At 38.9% G+C, this 27,884-nt stretch overlaps 1 protein-coding gene across 1 annotated transcript in view; it reads left to right on the forward strand.

Moving 5' to 3' along the window:
- Positions 1 to 27,166, forward strand: part of col8a2 (collagen, type VIII, alpha 2) — a 57,136-nt gene extending 29,970 nt beyond the window's left edge. Inside the window, exons 2-3 of the mRNA XM_056257599.1 lie at positions 19,994 to 20,174; positions 23,111 to 27,166. Of these exons, the coding sequence (XP_056113574.1) occupies positions 20,021 to 20,174; positions 23,111 to 25,017 (2,061 nt within the window). The 5' untranslated portion in view covers positions 19,994 to 20,020 and the 3' untranslated portion in view covers positions 25,018 to 27,166. The remainder of the gene's footprint in view (positions 1 to 19,993; positions 20,175 to 23,110) is intronic.
- The last annotated feature ends 718 nt before the right edge of the window (positions 27,167 to 27,884 follow it).

A 27,884-nucleotide genomic window follows, 5' to 3' on the forward strand; every position in this document is an offset into this window, starting at 1 on the left:
GAGACTTTTCATTAAATGTTTTACCTATTCCTCTTGTAACACCTTATGTACACTAAGGTGTTGTGTGATACTCCACCTGACCAGCAGAGGACAGTAGGGAGTTTTGTCTTTCTGCTTTGAAGGACAAAGAAGACATCTTTATACTTTTTCAAACTTAACCTGTACAAATGCAAGCCTCTTCTGACCTTGTACAAGTGCTCATCAAAGTGCACATTGATTGTTGTTTCTTCTGATTTTTCTGTTGTTTTTATGTCGTTTTTCATCTTATTTGCTTATTTGTTGTCTTCTGTGAGCATTGCCACCTAGTAGACCCACCAGTCAGTTCAGTCTATTCAAGGCACATGCACAGATGATGCATTTTGTTACAGCCTTTTTTACTTATATATATTTAAAATATATATGCTCAGCACAGTTGCATTTATTTGGTCAAAATACAGGAAATATTGTAACAGCAAAGTTGTGAAATATTATTTAAATTAATTATTTTATTATATATTTCAAAATTTAATCCTGTGATTGCAAAAATGTGCTATAATTTTGTCCCAGAAATTAAAATTATTTAGTTCAACGGAATGTTTTTTTTTTTCTATTTTGAAAAGGAGGAGGGGCTGCTCGATATGTCCCGCCCTGTCTTCCTGTTTCAGTGGAAATTACGCCAAGACATTGAATAACGCTACGCGTTTCGATGCACTTCAGTTGGCCTTTAATTAGGGATGCACCAATATGAAAATTTTGGCTGATACTGATAATTCGTTATATTTGAAAGCCAATAACGATATATTGGCTTCCAAGTTTTTATATAATGTTTGAGAGCCTGATTACAAAAAAAAAGTCTCACCATTTAAAATCCATGTCCTAAGCACACAATTATAATGATGTTCTCATTATAATTTTATATGACAGACTTGTGTTGCACTTAACTAGCCTACATTTTCCTTTTTTGAAGTGATTTCAATCATATGTCAAAAAGCCAAAATTTTTTATTGGGCCGATAACGATAACATTTAAAGTGAACATATATCGGCCGATACCGATATGGTGGCCAATATAATGTGCATCCCTACCTTTTATTTCATATCAGTACAGACCTCTTTGAATGCAGTGGACCTCTAAAACAAGCCATTCTAATCATCAGTACACCTCTAGAGATTCCCTCTGTGAAGGCCTAAACAGTGTAAACACTACATTTCTTACCATTTCATGGTTCATTTCCATGCTGCACATGGTTCATTTTCATGCTGCAATGCTGGCTGGGCCACCCTGCCATCATTCAAAGTTATTGCCCACAATTGTTGCTCCCTCCCTAGTGGACCGTTAAAGATTAAGATCCCACCATCTTCCCTTTTCCAGCAAAGATGTTTCCACATTTTACATCTCCCCATTGCATCTCTGTTCTGCCTGTCATCATAACAATATTCAGTAAATAACCAAAATGGCAAAGTGCTTTCTATGATCCCTGAATGTTTCTCATTCCCTGTCCTCCTCTGCATCTCTCATGCACCCCCCTCTCCACACACACACACCATCCTATGTTTTCCCGTCTCTCTTGCTTTAACTCTAGACTGTCTCTGTCCCTCTTTGTGAGAATGATGGTGGTAAGATTTCATTCCTTTAGCTGTTTACACAAAGCTTTTACAGGGCTTTAAGAGTCAGGGTGAGGCCAGGGCTAGGCGTGTTGCCTTACACAACGTGCGCTTTGGACAATACAGAGCTTAATCTTCTGAGGGGGGCTGGACTGGGATCGGGGATCTCAGGACCGGTCAAGGGAATCCCTAGGACGAACCAATGTGATGTATTGGTGTCACAATAGGTCAAAATAACTAAAGCCTTTTGAGGAAATTGCACAATTGTAGTAGTTAGTCAGTGAAGAAGCCTGGCATTGATATGGCAAGTTCTTGTAAGCTAAATGGGAGTCAGAACAACAATTAAAGAGCTGGAACAGTAACGTCTGGTGTGGGATACTGGCCTCTCGGGATCTGTATTTGTTCCACTTTCGAGGTCCAACTGGCAGTTGGACTTTTGTTCTTGTAACAAACCCACTGTTTTTTCAATTGCATCTATTTAATCTCAACTGGAGGTCCTGTGAAAGGGTGAGGTTTAAGAGCAGAGAGGGAATGAAAACCTCACCTCCAGGAAATGGAGTAGAGAGCACATTTTCCAGAAGCTTGGGGAAATGAGATGTTGATCCCACACCGTGGCTCCAAGTTTCCTCTTACGCCCGTTCCGGACAAAATTGTCAATGATCAGATTCCCAAAATGGAATCTTGACCATTCACTCTCATGCCTGAAAACATGTTTAAATGAAATTTTGGCACATATGGATGACTAAACCCTTCTGCAGGAAACACTAAAAGGCACGCTTCAAACGAAAGATGTCTGACATGGACGTCCTACAGTAAGTTCTTTTGATCACTCTTTTGGTCGAGAGTGTAAATGTGCACGGAGGTGAGAGCAGACTATAATTCATACCAAATGCTCACGCACAGAGTCCCACCCCTAAACCAGAACACCCCCTCACACACACACACACTTTGAGAAATGGAGCTCACAGTCTGGTGCAATAATCCTTCATACATTAGTTTCTGTCAGATGGGTGGGGTGGAAGATGTCAGTCAAGTGTGTATGAACCCTTGTGAGCTGCTCATTGTTAACTCACTCTCTGTAGAGCTCTGCTTCTCTTAAAATACCACGTCCTGGGGTCGGTCGGTCTGTCTGTCTATCTTTATAAATCATCTTTTTTTTTCTTTTTTTTTTGGCGTTTTTGCCTTAATTTGGATAGTATAGCTAGAGAGAGGACAGGAAGTGAAGTGGAAATGAGAGGGGGCGGGGTCGGGAAGGGAAGGGACCACAAGCTGGGACTCGGCATCGGCTCTGACAAATTATTTGAATTCTATTCATTTAAATTCCACTTCCTTTCAAATTCTATTCCTGTTTACTACTTAATTTGCGCTTCTGGAGTAAATATATTCATCCATGAATGGACGAATATTCCGTTGTTGCATATACTTTTAGTGTTTCTCCAAGGTTTTTTCTAGTACAGTGTTGTACGTTGACAAACAGTTGAGTAGATTGAAAAATGTGCTTTTGGACTCCAGAAAGTAATGGTTGAGTAGTAAGATGTTTCAACATCCTGCACTGTGCAGTTTCCCATATATTTTTCTCTCTTAGAATGATGGAAGAGGCTTCAGAACAGTGTATCCCCACCTCAGACAGTGGCTTTGGCTGTGGTTTGCGACGCTAATATAGCTGGCCTTTCATCCCTGTGTCAGAGGAGCAGACCTGTCTCACTGTGTGAGATCCTGCTGTCTGCCACAGAACACCACAGCTTTTCATCCCCTTGAGGGGGTTTGACAAAGATTTCCTGGCTCTTATTAAATTATAATCCCCAAACTCTCTCACCATTCACTCTCATCACAGAGCTTGAATCTTTTTCTCTACCATCCAGACTGGGATAATACAGTGGAGGATTTCCATGTGTCTTGGATACCCAACAGACACAGTGATACAGTGATTTTAAGTAGTCATTTAGCAGATGTTTTTATCCATCCCCCTTGAGCAAATCTAGGATTGAAGGAATAGTTAAATCAAAAATTCTTTATTCATGTTTTCATGTCCTATATAGCTGTCTTTAGGGCTTTTCACATTTGAAATGGTTACATTCCCAAACCTTGGATTAAAGTCCTTATTTGCATAGTTAGTGTTTCTGAATGGACAAACGCAGCACGTAAATGAACTGGTAAATGGACTGCATTTATATAGCGCTTTCACAGACCCAATGGCCACCAAAGCGCTTTACATATGGCCTCACATTCACCCATTCACTCACTCATTCATACACCGACGGCAGTGTCAGGCATGCAAGGCGCTATCCAGCTCGTCGGGAGCAGCTGGGGTTAGGTGTCTTGCTCATGGACACCTCGACACTTGGTCAGGTGGAACCGGGGATTGAACCACCAACCTTCCGGTTTGTAGACAACCTACATGAACCACTGAGCCACTGCCGCTGCCGCATGATGGAGCACGTGACCTGTTTAGATAAACGCTCTAGCATTGCACGTCCTCATATTACACATTGCTGACTGTAATATCAAGTTTTTTTCTGAGTGAACTTTTCGAACTATAAAGGTAAGAATGATGGTCTCTTCTTCGCTCCAATTGTTGCATTTTTCATCGCCGTTTGATTTTTTCCTATCATACGCAGAAACGACTGTATATCGCATGTTGTTTCTGTGACTACCTAAAGCACGTGAATATAAGGTACGCTATTGGTTGTCGGTTGCTACTGTGAGTATCTAGTTGTAACGTTCTAACACTGCATCGTTTCACACTGTACAAGTTTTCCACCGCAATGTGGAGTTAACACCGCAAAAGTGTTACTATTTACTTAAATTTTTTCGGAGCTTGACAGCCCTTGGTCCTCATTCACTTTCATTGTATGTTATGTTATGAGAGTACAGAGTGAACAGCGTATGCTTTTGAGAGTAAATGATGACAGAACTTTTATTTTTGGTGGTCTTGCACAATGGCATGGTGATTGATCATGACTTCCACTTTACAGAAACGTTTTTGCTAAAACTATGCCACACCATCCCTAATAAGCATGTCAGATATCTGCAGTGGGTGGTGATGGAGGTGCTCAGAACAACAATCACTTTTCTATTTTGCCGTGGACAGCAAGCAGACTGCGTCGGCCAGCACCAACACAAGCCATGTTAGTTTAGCAAGAATTTTAACGGTGTGTCAGCAATGGATCAGAATTTCATAATAGAAATGAACCTGCAGGTCACTCGCTTTCCTTCTGGAAGCGATTCTCACTTGCGACCAAGTCTGAATTTTTCCAGCTCTAGAGAACAGTGAACCTTTGGATTAAGTGTGATTTCCCTGGTGGATGCCAATTATTTGGTACTCCATAAGTTCACACCCTGTATAGCTAAAACAAGTCTAAATCCATGTAGCCATTGGCCTGGGTTCCAGAAACTTGTAATTGTGCCTATTGTACAGAGGGAAGCTTATCCTTTGTGACTGGATGAGCTGAATTAAAAATATTTGGATGATCTGAGGGAAGGGCAAGATTTAAGTACAGTACTCATTTATCATTCTCAATGCACACTGGAGCCGGACTGTTCCTCGTTCTGTAGAAATCCCGGAGTAATTTTAGCTTGACAGAATCCTGGGGCCCCACATTCACATCAGACATAGGTATGTACATGTTATGCATCCAAGGAGTTCACCTACACATGTAGGTCTTGCTCCACTGACGAGTACCACCCACATGGAGGAGTAGAGCGGGCCATTCGTCATCCAGGCTGAATATATGGCACAGGCTGTGAAGACAAAACACAGCCAGCTGATGACTGATCTTTGAACGCTCTGTCCCAGCTGCTATTACCCACTTCAGTGTTCTTTGTTGATCCTGGGACAACATTTTGATCAACCAATCAGATTTGAGCGACAAGTTTACAGTTTATGCCAAGTTTAGGCTTAATCCCAAGGTTGGGTGCTTCTACATCAGTGTTATTCATTTCATTTCATTTCCCTCTGATTTTAGGGATTAGTTATGGGTTGGGTTAATTTTGTAATGTTTTTCCACTTCCATGTAGGGGTGGGCGATATGAGCAAAAATTCATATCACGATATTTTTCACTGTCCGGACGATATCAATATTATATCGCGATATGAGAAAAAAAATTGGAATCACATTTTAGTACACCTTAGTTAAATTACAGGCAAAATATGTATTTTAACAGGAGATAACTAGAAACAGGTGAGGCATTTCATTGGACATAGACCTGAAATGTTTTTGGGGTTTTTTGTGCCATTTTTTTTCTCAAAAAGTGCAAACGTGCAACATGAGGTAGGCCTGAATGCACTTGTCTTTCCACTTTTTGCTCGTCTTGTCATAATGAGAACCGGCAGCGAATGAAGACTTCATTGATTTCTGAGTGAGAGCCGTCTTCGGGTGTGCTCTGTCTCCGGGAATATCTGTTGTTATATAGTTTTGCTTTTTTAAATTAGTTTTTATTTTAATATCGTTTTCAATTTTGCTTTAAATTTCAGTTTAGTTTTAGCTAGTTTCATTAATGGTTTTGTTAGTTTTTATTTAGTTTTATTTTGCAAAGACATTTCTATATAGTTTTTATTTTATTTAGTTTCAGTTTTAGTAATTATAGTTTAGCTTTAGCAGAGCGAGCAGAACACTTCCAGTGTAGACCAAAGCGAGACGTTTAATTTAAGTTTAATGTTTGCACAGATTACAGTTAACTCTTATGCAGACATCTTAATAATAAAAATAAAATAATGGTTTGAGATTGAACAAAGCACCAAATAAATAGAACTTAAAAGTATACAAGAAAAAAACAATGAAAATTTTCATACAAACTAATTCATTAGTGTAAGGAGACAGAATAAAGGCCTACAGTTTGTACAGTATAAAACCCATTACGTCTATGGAGAGTCCCCACAAAGATAGTGGACCAGTGTGTGTGTCGTGTGTATGCGCGCGCTTATGTGTGTGTCGTGTCCTGTTATTCATAGCCTAACGTTACATTGCGGGGAAATGTCTCCACGTGGATAATATTATTAGCAGTAAATGTTTTGTAAAAATAATAGTAGATAATAATAGCAGCTTTCAACCTTCATGAAAACATGACATCTCAAACATACAGTAGCCTAGAACTTTAACGTTTTTTTGTGCTTGACGAACTTGTTTTGGTGTTGCACCCGCGTCTCCCAAATGAAACGGTATTCTAAAAATGCTGCGCTCCAGTTAAAAGTCAAACTTGCGTCTCATTACCTTGTTATTTCCCATTCAACCACAAAAGATGCATCCTTTATGAACAGCCGCTTAGCACTAGCGATGTGTTCTACGTTACGGTCCTTCATTGAACGCGTCACAGGACAGCGGTTAATCGCCTCAGCAACTTCACGCATGAAGCGCCAAATCAGCCATTTCCTTAAACAGCGTATTCGATTCTGTATCGTCAGTGTTAACAGTTGTAAAGAGTTGGCTACCAAATTGAACAAAACAATATAACTGCAAAATTTGAATTTATGAATACGGTATCCTCGGTATCGCAAAATCCATATCATGGCACAACATTATACCGGTATTCACGTTCATACCGGTATAGCGCTCACCCCTACTTCCATGATCAACAAAATATCTTGGTTGGCAAAATCACGGTGACCTTCAAACCTGTATGACCTTTTTAATTCTGTGAAACACAAAAATGTTGAAAGTACTGGGATTTTTAGTTGTAATTTACTAAAAATCACCTCCAGTGAGTTGTTAACTGCTTCAAATGGATTGAGTTCTCAAGAACCAGATCAGTCCAATTCAGTCCAACAAATCAATAAGACTGGTATTTTAAACTAGAATGACCAAGTCGGTAACACTTTACACTAAGGTCTCATTTGTTGACATTAATGTATTAACTAACATGAACTAACCATGAGCAATACATTTGTTATAGTATTTATTAATCTTTGTTAATGTTAGGTAATAAAAGCAGTTGTTCATTGTTTGTTCATGTTAGTTCACAGTCAGTTGACTAATGTTAAAAAATACAACTTTTGATTTCAATAATGTATTAGTAAATGCTTAAATTAACATTAAGAGTAATAAATGCTGTAGAAGTATTATTCATTCTTAGTTCAAGATAACCAAAATTAGCTAACTAATATTAAAGCTGCAGTCCGTAGTTTTTCCCCTTTGTCGCCATCTCTGTTCGAAATCTGCAATTGCAGTTATTTGCGGAATTATCAACTTTACGTGGGTTGTGCCTCGGCACGGCACAGCGTGGATGAATCCAAGGTTTTGAGGTGAATCTGTGGCTGTCAATCACCGCGCCGGTGTGGATACTGGCATTCGGAATCACAGATTCTACTTTTTGGAAGTATGACCAACATAAGAATTTTCACCAGAAAATGTAATCTGAACAAGTAAGTAACATCCACTATTTGTTCTGACCAACTAAGGGGGAAAAAGCATTGCAGTAAATCGCGCTGATTAAACCTAATGATCGCTTATCATATCACGTGAAACAGTGCAAATTATACTTTGTTCTCAAATTGTTAAAGGGATAGTTCACCCAAAAATGAAAGTTCTGTCAGTAATTACTCAACCTCATGTTGTTCCAACCCCGTAAGACTTTCGTTCATCTTCGGAACACAAATTAAGATATTTTTGATACAGGGCTGCAACAACATAAGAGTGAGTAAATAATTAATTTTTAATTTGTGGGTGAAGTATCCTAGGTTTCAAACAATATAACATGAATTAAGTTTACTTAAAGGTTTAGGTCACCCAAAAATGAAAAATCACTTACTCATGTTGTTTTTAAACCTGTATGAGTTTCTTTACTCTGTTAAACAAAAAAGAAGATATTTTAAAAAATGTTGGTAACTACAGTTGACTGTAGCCTTTGACTTCCATAGTAGGAAAAAAAATACAATTGAAGTCAATGGCTACCGTCAACTGTCTGGTTACCAACAACTTGAGGGTGAGTAAGTGATGACAATATTTTCATTTTTGGGTGAACTATCTCTTTAAATTACTTGTTTCATCATTGGTATTTTTGTGTTTTCTTTTTATGTAATCTATGAAAATTGTGTGATATTTGTTTAAAACAGGTATAAAAAGAATTTTACATTATATTATATTTTTAAACCTCAAACTTTAAAAAATATAATTTTTAAGCGTCTCTTATGGAAGCTTGTTTCTGCTGTAAAAAAAATACAAAAGGTAATTGTGACAATTCACAATTCTGACCTTTATTTCTCAACTTAATTTCTCAGAATTGAGTTTATATCTGGCAATTTGGACTTTATAACTTGCAATTGCAAGTTTATATCACAATTCTGGTGAAAATATGTCAAAATTATGAGATGTAAACATGCAATTGTGAGAAAAAATCACAGTTTCAATCACCTTTCGTGTTTTTTTTACTCCGTGGCTGAAACATGCTTCTATAGTCTCTTGTGTGCACAAATTTCTCTCTCATAATTTTATTTTGTTTAAGGGTGTTTAGATATTTCTAACAGAAAACAAGAAAATTATTTTGTAGCGAAAAAGAAAGAGATAAGTGGAGAGAAAGAGACTGCCAGCTCAACCTCAAAAAAGACATATAATGGAAAGAGGAGAGAGATGTTGAGAAAAGGAGAGGGAGAGAGAAAGTGAGAAGTGGTAGAGAAAAGGAAAGGGAGAGAGAAAGTGAGAAAGGAAAAGTGGTAAGGGGAAAAACAGAGACTGTTGACAGAGCAGGTGAGGAAGGATGTGGGGATCAGATTGTGTCTGTGTCTGTGGAGAGAGGAGGGCAGTCAGACACAGACACACTCAACAGGAACACAGCCAGAGCACAGGTCATGCCAGTCAACCAAACTGTGCTCCTGCTTAGATTATTACTTACAATATATTTTTATCGTTGGAGTGGCTGTCGAATATATATTTTTTATTTTCATTTGTATATTTTATTTGCCTACTCATATTCAAGATATTAAATGACACTTTATCTTTACCTCTTTTTCCCCCAAATACTGGAATCTTATTTTGTGTTCGAAGTCACCCACTAGGGTGTAGTGCCTAGACCCTTATTCACTATTCCCCATTACTCCACTAATATAGGCCTGCCGCTTTTGCATTGCTGTTTAATAATCATTTGAAACTTAGCCAACTGGCAGCTCCATAGTAATGTAAATATTTATTTTGAACTCTATCACAGAAACTAGCATTTATAAACCTTAATTAATAATCAATTAAAAATCATTTATACCTGTGATATTGGATACGCTGTACCCACATTGGACCAGCGGTTTGGAAAATGGATGATTCCGCTGCGGGTGGCATCTTCTGGCGAGACGCGGGAATTCATGTGATTGAATGAATGCACTCGATAACGTCCACAATGGTTTCGGACACCACTACAAATGGCTCTCCCCTCAAATAGTGCCCTATTTATTTTATTTTTTTCTCAGTTGTCTGTTTACACATACTATACATACTATACACACGTTCAGCACCCTCATTCTATTTATCAAGTATTTGTTCATACGTATATGCTCTAAGAAAACTGTCCCTCCAGGCATCAGTCCTGATTACAGCGCCTTGAAATCTCTTTTTCATATTCATGTGGAATAGGAAAGAATGTGAGCGTTTTCCTGTGAGCTAAGCTTTTTTTTAAGCTAACACCTGGATTGTATTTGCAGCTGTCTTAATCAGATATTTCTCCACAATTAACCAAACAAAGTGACTCTCACTCTCTCTCCACAGCCATTTCTCTGTCTCTTAAAGTGTTCAATATGCTCAACTCAGATGCCCTGCTTGGTTTTCCATTATGAATGATTAAATTACTGAATAGTTTAAAGGTACAATATGTAAGAATTTTGTAATAAAATATCCAAAAATCACTTGCACAGTGTGATATATTTCCTGCAGTTGTGTACTTACAATATCCCAAAAGTATCCAAAGATTTTTTATTTCAGAGAAATTCCAATTTTAAATAAGTGGCCGTCCCGGAAAAAAATGTCGCCTGTCAATGACGCAATATCCGCGCTATCCTCGGTTTCCGTTCATACTGCCATAGCCATGACGTAACCATGGCGACAGACGTGGACAACTGCGTAGTGCGTAACGTTTAGCGGCACGCAGTTCTTGTTTCTTTCAAACATAGACCATGGCAAGCAGACTTTGGGACAAACAAGAAGAACTAAAATGAGGATCAATATCAGCGTGGCGTTTTTGAGATGCCGAGAGCTCCACGTCCGCGACTAACTTGGACTCGACAGAGCTTCACGAGTCACAACTTGACAGCTTTATTAGACAGGTGAGCAAATGTACATAAAACAAATCAATGTTATATAACGTTAGCTCAACATGATGAAATGTTAGAATATGGTCAGTATGTTTTTCTAATGTTGATCTAGCTGCTAGTTTCGTATAGCAATTGAACTAACACGTAGTATAACATTATAACTTTCAACACACATTTAAATGCCGTTTAGTGTGATAGTGTAACGTTAGACCAAGTGAAGCAGCACTGCTTTACCTCACAAGTTTAATTCGTCTAATAAACTGACATGTGAGAGTAATCCAGCACTTGCGGGTAGTTCAGTAGAATTAAATGTCCTTATTCCTTTATATTCGCAGGACTCGCGTCGCGTGTGATATCTGTCTCTTTAGCAATCGCGACCTGCTTCATACCACTGTATGGTTAAAAACAATGAATGTTTGCACTCATCCATAAACATTATTGGATCCATCAGCTTGACAGCAAGTCCCATCATTCAGCTCATCACTGCATCATAAACCTACGCCTTTGTTATTGTTGGAAACTGCGCCCTCTTGTGGCGAAAAAAAAACTACATATTGTGCCTTTAATTCAAAGAGATGAGGTGAAAAAATATCAATGCATCTTACTCAACAGGCCAATGTGTGGCGGAGAAAAAGTGAGGGGCATTAGATTCTTTACACACCTAAACTCCTCGACCCTCCACAGGCCCCTGAAGAGATGTGCTCAGCCAGTTAGTCTAAGGGCTTTGTTCACAAACCAAAACATATTTGATTGAGTTCAGTTAGATTAAATTAAATTATGAAGACACAAAATGAAAAATACTTAAAAAAGTAAGCTGTTCTAACAAAACACAGTAAAGTGGAGCCCTATCTCCTCATAAGGCAAAATATCTGACCATGACTAATCTTAAATTCTTAATTTTGAGTGCCAATGACAAAAGGGTCTTTTTGTCCCAGATGTAGTTACGGCATCTACCAGCAGGGGCTTCTTGGGTCTAACATGGGCAACCTAGTCTTATTGGAGAAACGTGCCTCTACTTATATTTTTGCAAAACTCCAAAAATGTACCTATACATACAATTTACTAAAGTTTCCAAGTGAAGTGAACACTAGAGGCAGTAAAAATGTAATTACTTTTCATACAAATTGTTTCAGCAAATGTGTTTTATCTCACGTTTGCTTTTGCATTATCAGTTCGGTTTAGCATTGGGTTTGGTGTAGGTGGTACACTAACCGGATATTTAATTTCCGAACTATGATAGATACAACAACTAATGAAATAAAACATTGCCACATTCACATTTATTGGTTTTGGATAAAACTGAACGCTTTTAACTGTGCATGCCACTTACTGGGCATTGTCAAAAACAGACACATCTAGCTAGGTAAGGAAGACAGGCTTGTCACTTTCTTTTCTTATTTTTTAAGTATAGCAGACAACCCTTTTTTGTCATTATTTGCCACAAATTTGGTAGTTTTATTCGTTTTTAGAAACGAATTATTATTGAAGTATTTCTTGTTAGTAGCTTGTAGTTTAGCTAGGTAATTTATTAAAGGGTAGCTTAATGGTAGCTGTAATATCCCACTTCTTCCAGTGTATGCTACTATACTTGTAGCATAGCAAGCTGCTAGTGTTTCCCATTAAAATCTAGAAATGACAGTCTTGTATATATGCACTGAATTTACACGACATTCAGAGTAACTACAAGTTTATTTGTTTTTGCGTATAATGCTTTAGCAATGCACTCCCTTGTTTATCATGCTAAGAAAGCTTTGAATCTGAAAAGAATGAGTGATAAAGAGTAAAATGAAGAAGGAATAGTAGTACAACATATGTTCATTATGGTCTCACCCCAGACACCCCAGTGGCTAATTTCTAATTAAACCCAAACAGAAAGCAATAACCTAGGAGCACCTGTGCTAATGGTCCAGCTGGTGTAACCTAAACACTCACTTCTTGTGTATTCTACACGTGTGTGTCTGAGAAGGCATGTGCCAAAAAACACATTGCTGTATTCCCGAGACTGCGAAAGGTATGTGCATCATTCGCACAGCCAAGAAGTCGAGACAGCTAAGATGAACAGTGTCTGTTATTTACTGTGTCTAAGAGAACATTTCCTCAGGGGCACGATAGAGGGAGCTTCATCTGAACTACCTGAGAAAAACATGTTCCCACGGTATCCACAAAGCCCATTTAAAGTGGTTAAACAGTAGAAGTTCGGCACTTGAATTCACTGTTTATCTGTCACATTTAACCCGACAGGAGCGTTGGCTTTAGGGCCACTGCATAACATCTATGGGGCCCTTGGGCAGGCTGGAGGCCCCACTGATGGAAAAAAGGAAAGGGGCGAAAAACAAAACGGCAGCTTAAGTCACACCTCAGCAGGACCCTGACAGCATTAAATAGATGATTTATAGACCGATTCTGTTAAATGTTGTCACAGAGGGGGGACGGCTGCATATTACCCGTCTGCTTCTGAGACTTGCTCTGTAGGTCAACGTGTCTGAGAAATGCTCTCTGAGAGCCAATTTAGCCAAACCTCCATTTTAATATCCACACTGGGCTAAGGTCAAGGTGGCCGCTAATATGCCATGCAATCAGAGAAAGTAAATGTGCAGGGTGTTGAAAATGAGCACCGCGTTCCTAAATGTTTGTGCAGTGCTGTATAGTTACTAGGGTAGCCGATTACATAGTTTATATAGGGGGGAAAAAGAGCGATATATGATTGGCAGACGAGGAGGCCGTTGCAGGTTAAACACCGTTCGGCCCCTCCTGAGATTTAACTCATGGTGAAAAGTTGATTTATGGAATAAAACTCTCAGACCCAATTTCCGCCCTTCACTGACTCCATAAGCATGGTGCCTTTCAAACAGACATGTGCCTGTACTGTGCAAACACACATGCTCTCTCGCATGCCACACACAGACACACTTTCATTTACGTTCATAAAACACTAAAACACTGTGGCCTGGTTTTACAGGGTTTAGATTAAGGATCAGGCCTTATTTTAATCATTCATGCCGCCTTGTGTGCATCTTGAGACAAAATAATGGCACTGACATATTTTATTATTGGTGCAAGTTGTTGTTAGTTAAAACAGCACAAACGTGCATTTTAATCTGGGATTAGGTTTAAGCCTTGTCTGTGTAACACGAAACTGGGAGTGTTGGTTTGAGACCCAATGTCACGAATGCATAAAAAAATGCAATTCATATATTCTTGCAATTTCTGCATTATAATGGCACATTAAGTTAATAAAATTCTTGAAAAGTATGTATTTGTATATTATTACCATTTGAAAAAATAAAACTTCACTGCTTTTTATTATTTGAAAACGTATCAATATTTGAAAACAAATTCATTTTAATAGCGGTTCATTTAAGCTATTAGTCGGCTAGTCGCACATACATGACATTTATTTAATTACTTAACTATTTTCTGATACCAACCCCTGTATATATTTAAGTTTCAGGGCTGAGAAAGAATATTATATGAAACATTGTTGCTAAAATTGTGCTACATTACAGAAAAAAAGCTAAACATGAGCCTTTAAAATGCAAATTAAGTGCTCTAGCGCACGCATAAAGCTTACCGCAGCGCAGCAGCAAAAATAATAATTATGAATGTGACAGAAAAAACAGAAAGGTCTAAACATTTTAATTTCTTAGTGTAAAAAGTATAACTTTGTCGATTTTCAACCCGCTTTATATTGTTACAATGTCGGTAGTATATGTAATGAACAATGTTTACTCATTCTCTGTGTTACCTGGACTGTTAAAATTCACGTTTATTTCTCCGCAAAAGTCTTAGAGCTCCAGGGTAAACATGGAAAGAGACATCTGTTTAAGGTGATGAATAGTGGGAATAGCTTCCCTTTGAGCTGTTTACTTGTGGCTCACTCAGTTTTGGTGTCTTGGTTACCACCTGAGCTGCCATGTTGTTTTTAGAGATTACTATCAGTAGGTTTTGGCCCCTGCAGTGTTTTGCCTAATTTTCTGCCAGCATGCAGTAAGCGTAAGTGGTATAGCGAAAAGTAACGCGTTGTGTTTTTCTTATTTTCCTGTTTTCGCACAAGGACAGGTCTTTCTGATTGAGTTTCACAGGACTGATTAGAGGTGAATTACATGGATATGCTTTTAAAGCTCATTTTTGGTCTTGGTGAATGATTCTTCCATGTTATTTTTTGATTTGGAGGCCGACTCGCTATGGGAAAGCCATAAAATGTGTAATGTCTGGGACAAATGATTCCTTATTTCTCTTTCTGCTCTTAAAAAAATATCTGTTTTAAAATTTGTAAGCTGTAACCGTAAATTCTTAAGTGCTTCTTTACAGATCTGTTTTTGATAAACCATCACCACCTTTTGCCAAATTTCTACCTCTTCTCTTTCGGATGGCTTTACCTTTAATGCTTGTGACTGGCTTTAGTTACTCAGAAGCTCCTTATTTTTTGTGTTATAGACATTTGGCAGTCGCACATTGTTATGTGCATATCTATGTTTTAGACCTCAGCTGTGCGCTGTAAACACAGAGTGTGCGCATGCATGGCTGAGCGCTTGGCCAGACGGATTGCGTGAGACTTTTTTACTGCGTCTGCAGAGCTTTTAAAAAAAAAACATTCGATAAACAGATTGTACCGGCCTGTGGAACAGGGGTAATGTCTGATTCTGATCGTTTTGAGTGTTAAGACGCCTGCTCAGAGCGAGGCACATTGTTAAGAACGTCTAAATTATCCTTCCCACAATACCACAACCCCCAAGAAAGGCTCAGCCATCCGCCCCCCTACCACCACCAACGACAGCCAACTATTCAACAACTAACCAAGTTGGCTGTATACCACCAATGCTCTCAGTCGCTTTCTGTTTTTGCCCCGTTTGTCTGACTCTCTCTTTCTTACTCTTGGCCTCCCTGCTTATGTGACTTTGACTTGTGATCATGTTTTTCCTGGAGGGGGAAACGGCTACATGTGAGAACTAGGAGGAAGCAAGTTTTTTAGCGAGCAGAAATACAGATGCTCACACAGACGTGACTAATTACCCAGGCTCACTCATGGTTTTTGGGACTGCACATCCTTACGCGGCAGTAAAATAAGATGGCAACCGCAGCGCTGTACGGCTCTCTCGGTGGCAAAAAAGCATAACACTACGCTATACACTGTAGGAGGGCTTCAAGGCCGGAGCAAAGCCCCAAATTGTCCTGCCGGAGCCCAGCAGAGCCCTGAACAGAAATTCCAGTAAGAATAACAATAAAAAAACGAAAATCGAAAATGATAAAAGAGGGAAACGCCAGTGAACCACAGTGAATTAGGCAAAGCAAACAGGCGCAGAGTGCCCTGTTTGGAGTCTTGCTGATTGGGAAAACACAGCGAGTCTGACCGTGTCTGGCTTTTTTCTCATCTCTCTGGCCAGCTAGTGTAGGAGCTGCAGTTGGACCAGGTTCCCTGCAGATGTGGTTTAACATGGATGGACATGTGCTCTGCCATACTTTTCTTTCTTGATTTCCACGGATCCAACACAGGCACAAACTAAATCTTGTTAACTTGGCCTTTGGCCTTTGTCGGTCAGCACAGACATTTCTAGTATCTGTCTTAGACAATTTTCACAATACTTTAGTCTCCCTCCCTTTATTGATTGAATGATTGATTGAATAGATGCACATCGATATGATAGATAGTATTTAACATAAAACTAGCCTAGCATGAAAAGCAGCCCCTATGTAAGGTGGGATTTTGGCCTGTCCAGCCACAGAGGTCCTGACCTTCTTGATCAAACAATCAGAATAATATTTTTTTTTACTGTTCAATTAACAATATTTTAATAATACTTTGACATAATTTGCTGAATTGATGTTTAATTCATTGTATTTTTTCCTATGAGGAAAAACGCTTATAAATCATACTAAATTATGTATTATTGAAAATGTAAAAATGTAGTTTTCTGTAAGGGTTGTGTTTAGGAGTAGGGTTGGGGTTATGGAAACCCACTGTGTGTGTGTGTGTGTGTGTAGATTAAATTAAGTAGATTAAAATATTTTATTTATTAGAGAATAAATCAATGAATAGTTACACAAATTAATGTTTTAAGCTTAAATTTAGTCATTTTTATTTATTTATTTACATATCCAACACTACTAACCCTTCCAAAAATTGTAAAGCCCATATAAAATAAATGGTTTATGTAACATTTCCTGAAACTTAAGCACCTTCTTTCACTGACCATTTGTTGAAAAGAAAAAATACTTTTTAAGGAGTTTTAGACATGATTTTGTACCCTATTAATGGAAAGGGCCTCAAATGTGCAGCCTTTGATATGATTCTTACAGGAGCCTCGTACTGTTTCAATTGTGGAAATGGTTTATATTTGAGAAAGGGGCACCATTAACCTTTGGTTTGAAATTAAAGAGTCTCTTGCTGAGCTGTGGCACTGTGGAGAAAGTTGAGCTGACCTGTAAGTCTCATGCTTGCAGATGCAGTCGGGCTGACTAGTGAGTTTCTGTGTTCAAACCTGCGGTTACGAGAGAGAGTTCAGCTGTCACAGCACATTGAAATAGGAAGTGAGGTAGGTTATGAATGTGTCTTGGCTTGGCCAGGTCCACTGAGAACGGCAAACCAAAACCTGTGAACTGTGAAGGCCATGGATAGGATGTCGATGTGCTTTTGGACAGAATTTAAGATCAGCAGACTTTAAGCTCTGTCCCGTAAGCTTCACAGGTTAGGCACTCCTTGGTAAAAAAAGTGAAAGATTGGTTGATGTTTCAATCAATAAACTATCTGCCACATTTAATCAGAGTACAGGACAGTTGGTCATAAATATGTCTGAGGTCAGATTCTTTAGATAAATAGTCTAAATAGTAATATGTATTATTAATAGTATAATATTAATGGTAAATAGTAGTGTTATGTTGTAAAGCTTTCTATTTGAAACAACCCAATAAATTCATTAAACATCTTACCTTTAGAGGTTATCATAACTTTAAAAAGTTTATTATTATGTTTTTTTAAGAATTTTTTTTCAATAATTTGAATTCTTCTAAAAACGTCTTAAAACGTTTTTTTTTTTCGTCTTAAAAATCGAAATCGTAAGAAAAGTTAAGAATTCTATGTATTTATTTTATGTATTAAAATATAAAATGTTTGTTTGTTTTATTTATTTATTATTTTATTCTCCTCCAAATTAAATTCTGTCTTAATTTACTCAATCTCATGTTATTCCAAACCTGTATGATTTCCTTTCTTCTGTGATAATCGGGATATTTCACTTTAATAAACCTGTGCAACTGGTTTCCACTGTGGAACACAAAAGAAGATAAATGGAAAAATGTTTTTTTTTAACAGTTTTTGCCCATGTGATGACAGTCAGGGGGTCCAATACAACACTGGACCCAATTGACTAATTTTACAGTGAAAAAAAAATGTTCCAGAGAAGAAAGGAAGTCATACAGGTTTGGAATGATATTCTTTTTTTTTTTTTTTGTCAATGATGACAGATTTTCAGTTTTGGGGAACTATCCCTTTAAGAATCATGAATTACCCCCGTTCCAAATCTCAAACCGTGTCAAGCACTCAAGAGAATGCAGGAACAGACAGCAGACAGACCGAAGTAATCTGACATCCTCAATATCCCCACTGTTAAACCCCAACTTGATGCCATCAACACCCTCTTCTCCCAGCCAGTCTCTCCCATGCACCTGATCAAACCTGTGTAAATATAAATATTTGGTGCGAGTAACATGAGGATGAAATTATCATTCCTTCCTGCAGTAAATTAAAGCAAACAGCTGCAGCTGTCTTGGGGAATGACTGGTTAAACAAACGCTGAGGCACTGAGCCCTACCTAGGCTTTGGCACCCTTACCTCATCGCCCAGGCGTAACTTGTATGGAGTCAGTAACTCTACCCAGTGACCCGTCCGACAGACAGCCATGTAGGAAGATCCTCCTGGCTCTTATTGTAAGCATCGAGTGAGACCATGCACCTCTGACCAGGCTGCTTGTCTAAACCCAAAAACTGAACCCAAAGATTTTGTGATTTTTTCCACAAAGTACTGAAACAAGGCCTAAAATAACATTTCACCTCTAAGGTTTTACATGATGGGCTTTACTTTTGCTTTTATTTTTTTTAGTTTTGGACCGGTGTTAGGGGTTATTTTCTATTTAGCCGAGACGAACTTTCATGTGCTATGTCCCGTGCCAGGCATCACTGATCAGGCCAGCACATTTATGTATGCCAGTGTCACTCAGTATTACAACTACTAGCAGTAATGCTGACTGGCGAAGGACTTTGAAATCCAATCGAGCACATTGGTAAAGCCAACATAAACGGGAGCGTGAAGAGAAAATAAATGCTCTATAAGGTATCCAAAAATGAGTAAATGAGTAAAGAACATGGAGTAAAGAACTCTGTCTATAAGAGGGGATGAAAACATTATGCAATGTGTAAAGGCCCCGATACTCACGGTGGTATTTTTCGTTCTTCGCTTAGGGGGAAAAGAAGTTTGAAATACGTGACCAGCGGTAAAATGTAAGTGAACATCATGACGCTGCCCATGCCGTTGAGCGCGGCGTTTAGATGAATATGTAAATATGTGCTGCGGCCTTTCCTCTCAATAACAAAATAACACACAACAAAAATGACAGCGGTGAGAAAACAGCCGTTAAGAAAGCATCTGATCATGGCGATGTGGATTTTACTACCGTAAAGTCATGACTCGTTTATTTATATAGCACTTTGTACAATAGATTGTTTAAAAGCAAGCAGCTTTACAGTATTATACATGAAAAACAGTGTCAGTGTCTCAATGTGTTCAATTAGAATTGTTACTTCAGTTTCTACTATAAAGTGTGTTCATGGTTTTACTCGCGTCTGACCTCGACGGACTGAACAGAAGAAATGAACCGGAGAAGATTTCCACCTCAAAGAAGGCGGAGCCTTAAAGCACACCCACCTATTACGTAATCCCCACGGACCAATGGTTGTTCGTAGGTGTTTACCAGCCAGAGCGTACTTTTCCTGAAAGTTTGCTTCGGCAAGCTGTTTCGAACTCCAGAAACGAACTTCATTTTGGCCTGATTTTGTTCGAAATGACATTCGCTCCAGTTCACTCTTCGATTTTGTTAGAAATATGTTTAATAATATAATATATAAGGGTTTTTTATAAGGATTGTTTGATCCAAAATCAGTGAATCAATGATCTTTCTTTCTTTCTTTGCAGTTTGGAAGCTCGTGATCTGAGAGGCTGATGACAATGCTGACAGTGCTGTGTGTCCTGCTAACGCTGGGGAATCATGTCCTGGGTGCAGGTTACGCCCCCTTGCCTCAGATGAAATACGTGCAGCCCATGATGAAGGGGCCTGTTGGGCCACCCTTCAGAGAAGGCAAGGGCCAGTATCTTGGTAAGTGTTGTTAAGTCTATCCACTATTACATCTATCTAGATGTGTCAGAATAAGACACTTGTTTTTTTTTTTTTTTTAAAGCATGAACATGCCTAAAAATATGTGTGCACTCAACTGCACCACATATCTTATTTTTATATAAGATTAGTTCTGGTCTGACAGCCCTGAGACTTTTTACTATTTGTATCACTCAGCGTGAATGTGTTAGTTCTGGACAGACTGTCAGTCTGTGCATTTGTGGCAATTTTTCAGTGACTTTTTCTGCAGGTTACATCATTACACCACTAGGTGGCGCCAAGTGTCTTTATGAGTGACTTCAATAATTCATTAGACTGATTTCTTAGAAATACTGATTTATTCATGAACAAAACAAGTGACTGTCTTTATGATTAATTTAAAAACAATGACTCTTGTTTCGTTCTTGAATGAATTTGTCTGGTTTTCAGGAGGTTAGTGAATAAGACTTTTGCATCGAAATACCATTTAATTAAAAGCTGAATTATATTTTTTTTTTTGCAACAGTTTATTGTATTCACTTTTTACAGTCCTGACAAACTGAGATTCTTCAGGCAGAATAGAGTCAGGGAGCCAGAAGTTTGTCAGACTGAGAGAATTGGAGATGAACAATGAGAGGGAACAAGAGCGGTTTGCCGTTCACTGACTCCTTTCTCCTCTCTGATATACGAGAGGGCATTGTGAGTGTGTCAGAGGAGGAGAAAGAGGGACAGAGTGGGGTGAAGTCACCTCTCTTCGGAGCAGTATATCACAGATCCATATAGTCTGAACCTGAAGGGAATCAAAGGGTGTGTCAAAACAGTGTCAGAAACAAGTAAGAGAGCCTTGGGCTGATGAGAAATCCAGAGGAGGTGTCAGATGGAAAGCTCTTTGTTGTGATGTGCTAAAGTCACAGGTAAAGGGAGGATGAATACAGGAAAGAAAAGAGTACAGAGTAAGATAGTTGTGTAAGGTTCTGAAGTGTCAAGATGGTATGTGACTGGTTTACCTGCTTCTGATAGTTCAGGTCTTTGGGAGAGTTTAAACAAAGAGGAACATTCGGTCATCATTTACTCACCCTCATGTTGTTTGGAACACAAAAGAAGATATTTTGAAGAATGTGTTTTTATCCATACTATATATGGTAATAAAAGTCCAGTGGACAAAAACAGTTGAAAATTCTCCTTTGTGTGACTATTCTCAGAAAGATGTTTGGATTTACATGGGGGTGAGTAAATTATGACAGAATTTTTAGTTTTTGGTGAACTATCCCTTTGAGGTCAATTGGAATAGTTCTGGACTCACCTATCTGATTTACATGGTCAATTGTCATAGACAGACTAGTATCTATCAGACAAACATTTTTTTTTAAAAGAGTTGCACACTAAAGTGCTATAAATAGAATAACTTGAATGCTAAATTAGCAAAATCAGTGAACTAAATGTGATTATAGATATAGACAGTGTTGTCTGTGTACATTTCTCTGCTGATTGTTATTGAGGTCTTGGCATGCATGTGGTATACTGATAAAGATTGCTTGTGATTGGCCTTTTTGGAATGATTGATTCTCTTAGCATATGGTAACTTTTTTAATTACTTTAAAAAGTCAGTTTTGTGCGTCTGTATGTGTGTATTTGACTTATGTAGTGCAAGTTACAGGGTTTTTTAAATAGTTTTTCTTTAAAAAGTACCAAAATGTAGCATGGTATTTGGACATGTATCATGGTAATACAGTTCTATTCAATTACTTCAATGCTTTTGCACTGCATCAAGGAACATGTAATGAAAACTGCCATTAATGTACTTAAAGTTTGGAGAATTAAAACTAACTAAAGTGATGTGTATAGGAGACCTTCATGATCAGAGGACTCAAGAAACCTCTAAAGAAAAGCTGTGTGCTCACTGCCATCTAGTGGACAATGGAAGACATGCACTTATGCTCTGACAGGTTTTTTGAAAGAACGAGTTTGTTGAGAAGTGCCTGTCATATATTACTTAATGCTTATCCTGTTGAAACCTAATGCAATTTTTCATAAAAAAAAAAAAAAAAAACTTTTTAAATAAAACATGCTCTGGGTGTATAGATAACTAATAAGAAACAAAAAGGGTGTAATTGTGGAACTGAGTTAGAGGGGGACCTACGTAAATGTAGTAAAGTGAATATAATTTACAGAACAAGTAATGTAACAACTCATGTAAAATGTAGTGTAAAGATCTAAATCATTCCTCCTAACCTAGGCCTATGCTATAAATTATTGTACCACTTGAGGGCGCTTCATAATTAGAATACACCTTTCTAATACTCTTACAGATGAAAAACTCTTTCTCTCTCCCTCTCCCTCTCTCTCTCTCTCTCTCTCTCTCTCTCACACACACTCTCAGAATTGAGTCACTTTGACCTTTGAATATGTCAGGAGTCAGCACACTGTAAGATCAGTGAAATGGACAATTTTACAGGCTAAATTTAATATACTGTTAAGTGTGAACTCATTTTTCAAAACATTTGTTGAGAACTGAAGGGAATGTAACTTTACTGTGTTTTCCTGACTTGCGTAGTTTGATGGTTCTTTGTCCAAACATGGCTGGCAAATATCGTCACTGCAGATCCCTTGCTGAAATTCCAGTGAGGTCAAATGCTGTTGAGAAGTTTGTCCTTGTCCTTTGTTTATGTTTTGTCCATAAACACATTCATTTTTCCAGTAGGCCTTCATTGCATACCTGCGTAGCTGCCACTTAGAGGACACTTGAGCGTGATGTGGAGTAAAACACAATGCATATTTGTAGTCCTACTAGTGCTTTAGGGTTCCCTCCAAACAATAATTTATGTGATGGTTAAGAGTCATTAACAATAAATTCTTACGTTGACAAACTCTTTTTCTATGATCGTAGGTATGAAGTTTAATTATGGTCTCTATTTTTTGTTTTCTTCTTTTTATTGCAGAGTTTCCACCCATAATGGACGTAAAAGGAGAACCAGGTCCTCAAGGGAAACCAGGACCAAGGGGACAACCTGGGCCTCCTGGATTACCAGGGAAACCAGGTATAGGAAAACCAGGTCTCAATGGTCAGACAGGTCCTCAAGGCCCTTCAGGATTCCCTGGGATTGGAAAACCAGGACTACCAGGTTTACCAGGAAAATTAGGACCTAAAGGACTTCCAGGACTCAATGGCGAGGTTGGGCCTCGTGGAGAGCCAGGTTCACGGGGACTTCCAGGTCAGCCAGGACCACCTGGGCCAGCAGGTCTGTCGTTGAATGGTAAACCAGGTTTACCTGGGACTAGAGGCCTGCCAGGGTCAAGAGGTGATATAGGGCCTAAAGGTGGACGTGGTATTCCTGGTGAACAAGGACTTAAAGGGGAAAATGGCAATGGAAAGCCGGGTCCAATAGGTCCCAGGGGACCCAGTGGGCTTCAAGGACCTCCAGGAGCTCCAGGTGTCCCTGGGTTGGGTAAATCAGGGATTGATGGGCTGCCCGGGCCTGTGGGGCCAAAAGGAGATAAAGGAGCTACAGGAGATCATGGTGTCCCAGGGGAACCTGGTCCCTCTGGGTTACAAGGGCAGCCGGGGGCACCTGGTTTGGGAAACCCTGGACTTGATGGTGTTCCAGGTATTCCAGGCTCGTTGGGCCCAAAAGGTGACGCTGGCCCCAGAGGAACTCCTGGCTTTCCTGGACCCCCTGGCTATGGTAAACCAGGGCTTGTAGGACAAAAAGGAGACAGAGGGCCTGGTGGATTACAAGGAGCCCCTGGTGACAAAGGAGAACCTGGGATGGAAGGTCTTCCAGGAGATATAGGGCAATCTGGACAGCCAGGCCTTCCAGGTCCACAAGGTCCTTTGGGTCTTCCAGGGAAACATGGGATGCCTGGTCTAAAGGGAGATAATGGCCCACAAGGACCTCCAGGCTTGCCGGGGCTTAGAGGCGATCAGGGTCCCAGTGGGCTCGCAGGAAAGCCTGGCTTCCCAGGGGACAAGGGCCCTCCTGGTCTCAACGGGGCCACAGGCAAACCTGGACCTAAAGGTGAATCGGGTCACATCGGTCTGCCAGGTAATCCTGGTTTGATTGGGGGACCAGGTCCAAAAGGCGAGAATGGTTTTCCAGGCCCCCCTGGGCAACGTGGCAATTCAGGGATTCCTGGACTCCCAGGCCCCACTGGTCATATGGGACCTCAGGGTGTTCCAGGGTTGAAAGGTGAACAAGGTCCACCAGGGCCCCAAGGAATTGGAAAACCTGGAGACAAGGGGATGTCTGGTCCACAGGGACCTCCAGGAAAACCTGGCTCCCCTGGACTTACTGGTATGCAGGGCCCTCCGGGTCCACCTGGACCTCCTGGCCCCCCCAGCCCCTCTAACGGTGATCAGTTGGCAGTTCAAGGGCCAACTATTTTAGGAGAATCCATTTCAAAACCAAATGGTGAGAAGCCGCATTATGGTAAGGCCGAGCTCTCTGCCTCCGTGGCTCCTGCTTTTACCGCCATTTTGACAACACCATTTCCACCATCTGGAATGCCAATCAAATTCGACAGAACTCTGTACAACGGGCAAAATGCTTACAACCCTGCCACAGGCATCTTCACAAGCCCACTGCCTGGAGTCTACTATTTTGCTTATCATGTACATGTAAAGGGAACCAGCCTGTGGGTGGCACTGTATAAAAACAATGTGCCAGCTACATACACCTATGATGAATACAAAAAGGGCTATATGGACCAGGCTTCAGGTAGTGCGGTACTGGAGCTGAAGGAGAATGACCAGGTTTGGGTGCAAATGCCCTCTGACCAAGCAAACGGGCTCTACTCCACTGAGTACATCCATTCGTCCTTCTCAGGGTTCCTCCTGTGCCCCACATAACGGTCCGTCTCAGCGGAGAATTGCTTGCTCAAGTGCCCTGCAGTAACATCTGTAATAACAGCAAAGAAGATGACAAGAAAGACTTACTGAACGACGGAAAGGCTGAGTTTCGAAGCAGAGGAAGGAGAATTCATGCTGTCTCTGTTTTAACCCTCTCTTTCAAATATCTGATTTGATCATTGTTTTACTTTTAAGTGTTTTTATTTCCTGCCTATATGATAATTTTATTATAACTGTTATGCTATTTTTGTTGATGTTGATATAATGGTGTTATTTTATTGATGTTGTTGTAGTTGTTGTGTATCGCAATCAGACTATTAAGTACTTTGCAATGTGTAGGTAACCATTTAAAGACTTACCCGTGTGACTGCACACATTGCCGAATGTTCTGACTCCCATTGATCTCCATCACGTTGACTCTGGGGTTGTATGTTCCCCTAGTTGCAGTCAAATTCACCTATATCTTTTCCTTAATATAACACAGGCTACTTGATTTGTGCCACATTGCAGATTTTAGAATGCAGACATTCTATACAACATTGTTATTGTATTTGTATGTTTAAATACATTCGTAATTTAAAGAATAATCCTCAGTTCCATATTGTTTTTTTTTTCTTTTAAATGCCAGACAGGTAATTATCTATCTGCGTTAGTCATTAGGTATATATGTTTTGTTTGATTAACTGTTAAAGCAAAAATGATGTGCTAATCTGTCTGTTTCTGTGACAACTACGTTGTGTTTGAGAGTCTTTGAGAAGAAAATTACTTGATTTACTGAGTTCATTGCTCAAAACATGCCAAGTTTGAATCATGAAGGCCTCAAGAGGACGGCTGTATGACAGTGCCTGCATTACAAGAAAACAAAACAAAAACAAATGGAATTTCTGTGACACTAATTTCATACTTTAAAAATCATGACATGTCAAAGCTAATACATAATGAATAGCTTCTCATCAAAATCTTAGGATAGCCTACATTGGTGAGTAAGGGACTACTAATAGATTGAGAGTATGAAAATATAATTCTGACTTTTTTTGTTGTTGTAATAAATCAATTCTCCACCACAAATCCAAACTACTGCGTTGTGTACTCTAAAGGTTTTACATCCTATGACTCTTTTTCTCATTGCTGCTTTTACAATGACACATTTGACTGATTGTTTTGTATCACATTCATTTTCCCATTGATTGGACTGATGACTTGTAATGTCACAGTCATGATTGACTCTATATGCGTTAATGCATGTCCTAAGATGATACATTTATGAAGTTACATGATTTGGATACATCACACTGTGATAGCACTGCTCCTGTGGTGTTTATGAAAGGTTACAAACAAAGAAATTGTTTCTTGCACATTTACTGAAGTGACTGAAAAAAGTCCCTCTTGAAAGAAATTCTCTTGCTTCTGTTTGTTTGACCAATATGTAGGATGATGAAACCTGAAACACTAAAGGAGTGTCTACTTAAACGCACTCACTCACTCAACTTGTCCTTTTCCGTACACGGTTACATGACATTTGTTTCTTCAAATGGAAATTATTCACTTTCGAATGACGTTTTGGCACCAGATCTTTCCTATTTCAGCATGTATTTGATGACCTTTTTATTGTACAGTATATTAACACTGTGACCATTATTTTCTATGATGAGTGTATATTGTTTGTGTGCAATGGATTGAAGATTTAAAACATTTGTTGTGCTGCAAAATCTCAAATCTGCTTAGACTATGTGGCTTACTTTTGTCGTTCAAACTAAGCAAACTAGGAAAAAAGCCTTGATTCTGTTCCACGGGATATTTGTTCATTATCAATCAAATTAAAAGAAACAACCAATCCCATTTGCACATGAACTTAATGAAGGCATATTTATACATTTGTGATAGATGTCCAAGCACCGAAACCGTGAACGTACAAATAACCTTATATTGAACAGCATCGAGGAGTTTGTAATACACACTACCATTGTTTTTCTTTCTTTTATAATGTATCTATCAATCTATAGGAATTTTTGTCTTATTGCATTCACTTTATGCAATCCATTTTGGGTATTAAATGCACTCTTTGATTGAACATATTTTGTCAGCTCGTACAAAATCTACAAGTACTTGACAGTACAGATGCAACATCAATAAAGACTTTCTTGATCAAGGGTGTTTTTTCTTTTCTCCCTAATAAGACCAAAGAACCTAGTAATCATAGATGGAATGTTGACAAGTCGAATTCGGATATTTTATCTCATAAATTCAGTTCATATACTATACAATTTAATCAGCACATTCGGTATGTTCAAAAACATCCTTGAAGATGTTCCGCTTCAGACATCCACCTATCTAAAGAAAATATGTGACTAACACTAGGGGGAGTTTACTTCCATTCCAGTGTCGCTTAAAAGGATCACCTGTGATAACTATGTAACTAAGCATACATACATCATGGTCTACATTTTTCTAATATTCAAATCAGTTCCAAATCTAATATTTTAATAATAACATATAAGTCATATTTCATTTTCCACAAAGTGTTGGAATAAAGTGTTCTCAAATATATTATCTTGGCTTAATTAAACCATGTTTAATGTTCCACAAAGTATTGGAATAAAGTGTTTGCAAATACATATTGTTGGATTAAATAGACAATATATAATTTTCCACAAAGTATTGGAAATTGGAATATGGTCCTCAAATAATTGCACATATTAGGAGAGGCTTAATGCGTTTAAAACTTTTCAACTTTTTTTCTTAATAGAAAATCGTCAATATACGTCTCCAGTTCTTTATTAGTTTAGTTTATTTGCCAGACTCATGTCCAAAAACCACGCAAGACAAGACAAATAACAACAAACAAAACAAACAAAAAAAACAAATAC

Source organism: Rhinichthys klamathensis, unplaced genomic scaffold (assembly GCF_029890125.1).
Source record: "Rhinichthys klamathensis goyatoka isolate OS25496 unplaced genomic scaffold, OSU_Roscu_1.1 h1tg000140l_1, whole genome shotgun sequence".
NCBI lineage: Eukaryota > Metazoa > Chordata > Actinopteri > Cypriniformes > Leuciscidae > Rhinichthys > Rhinichthys klamathensis.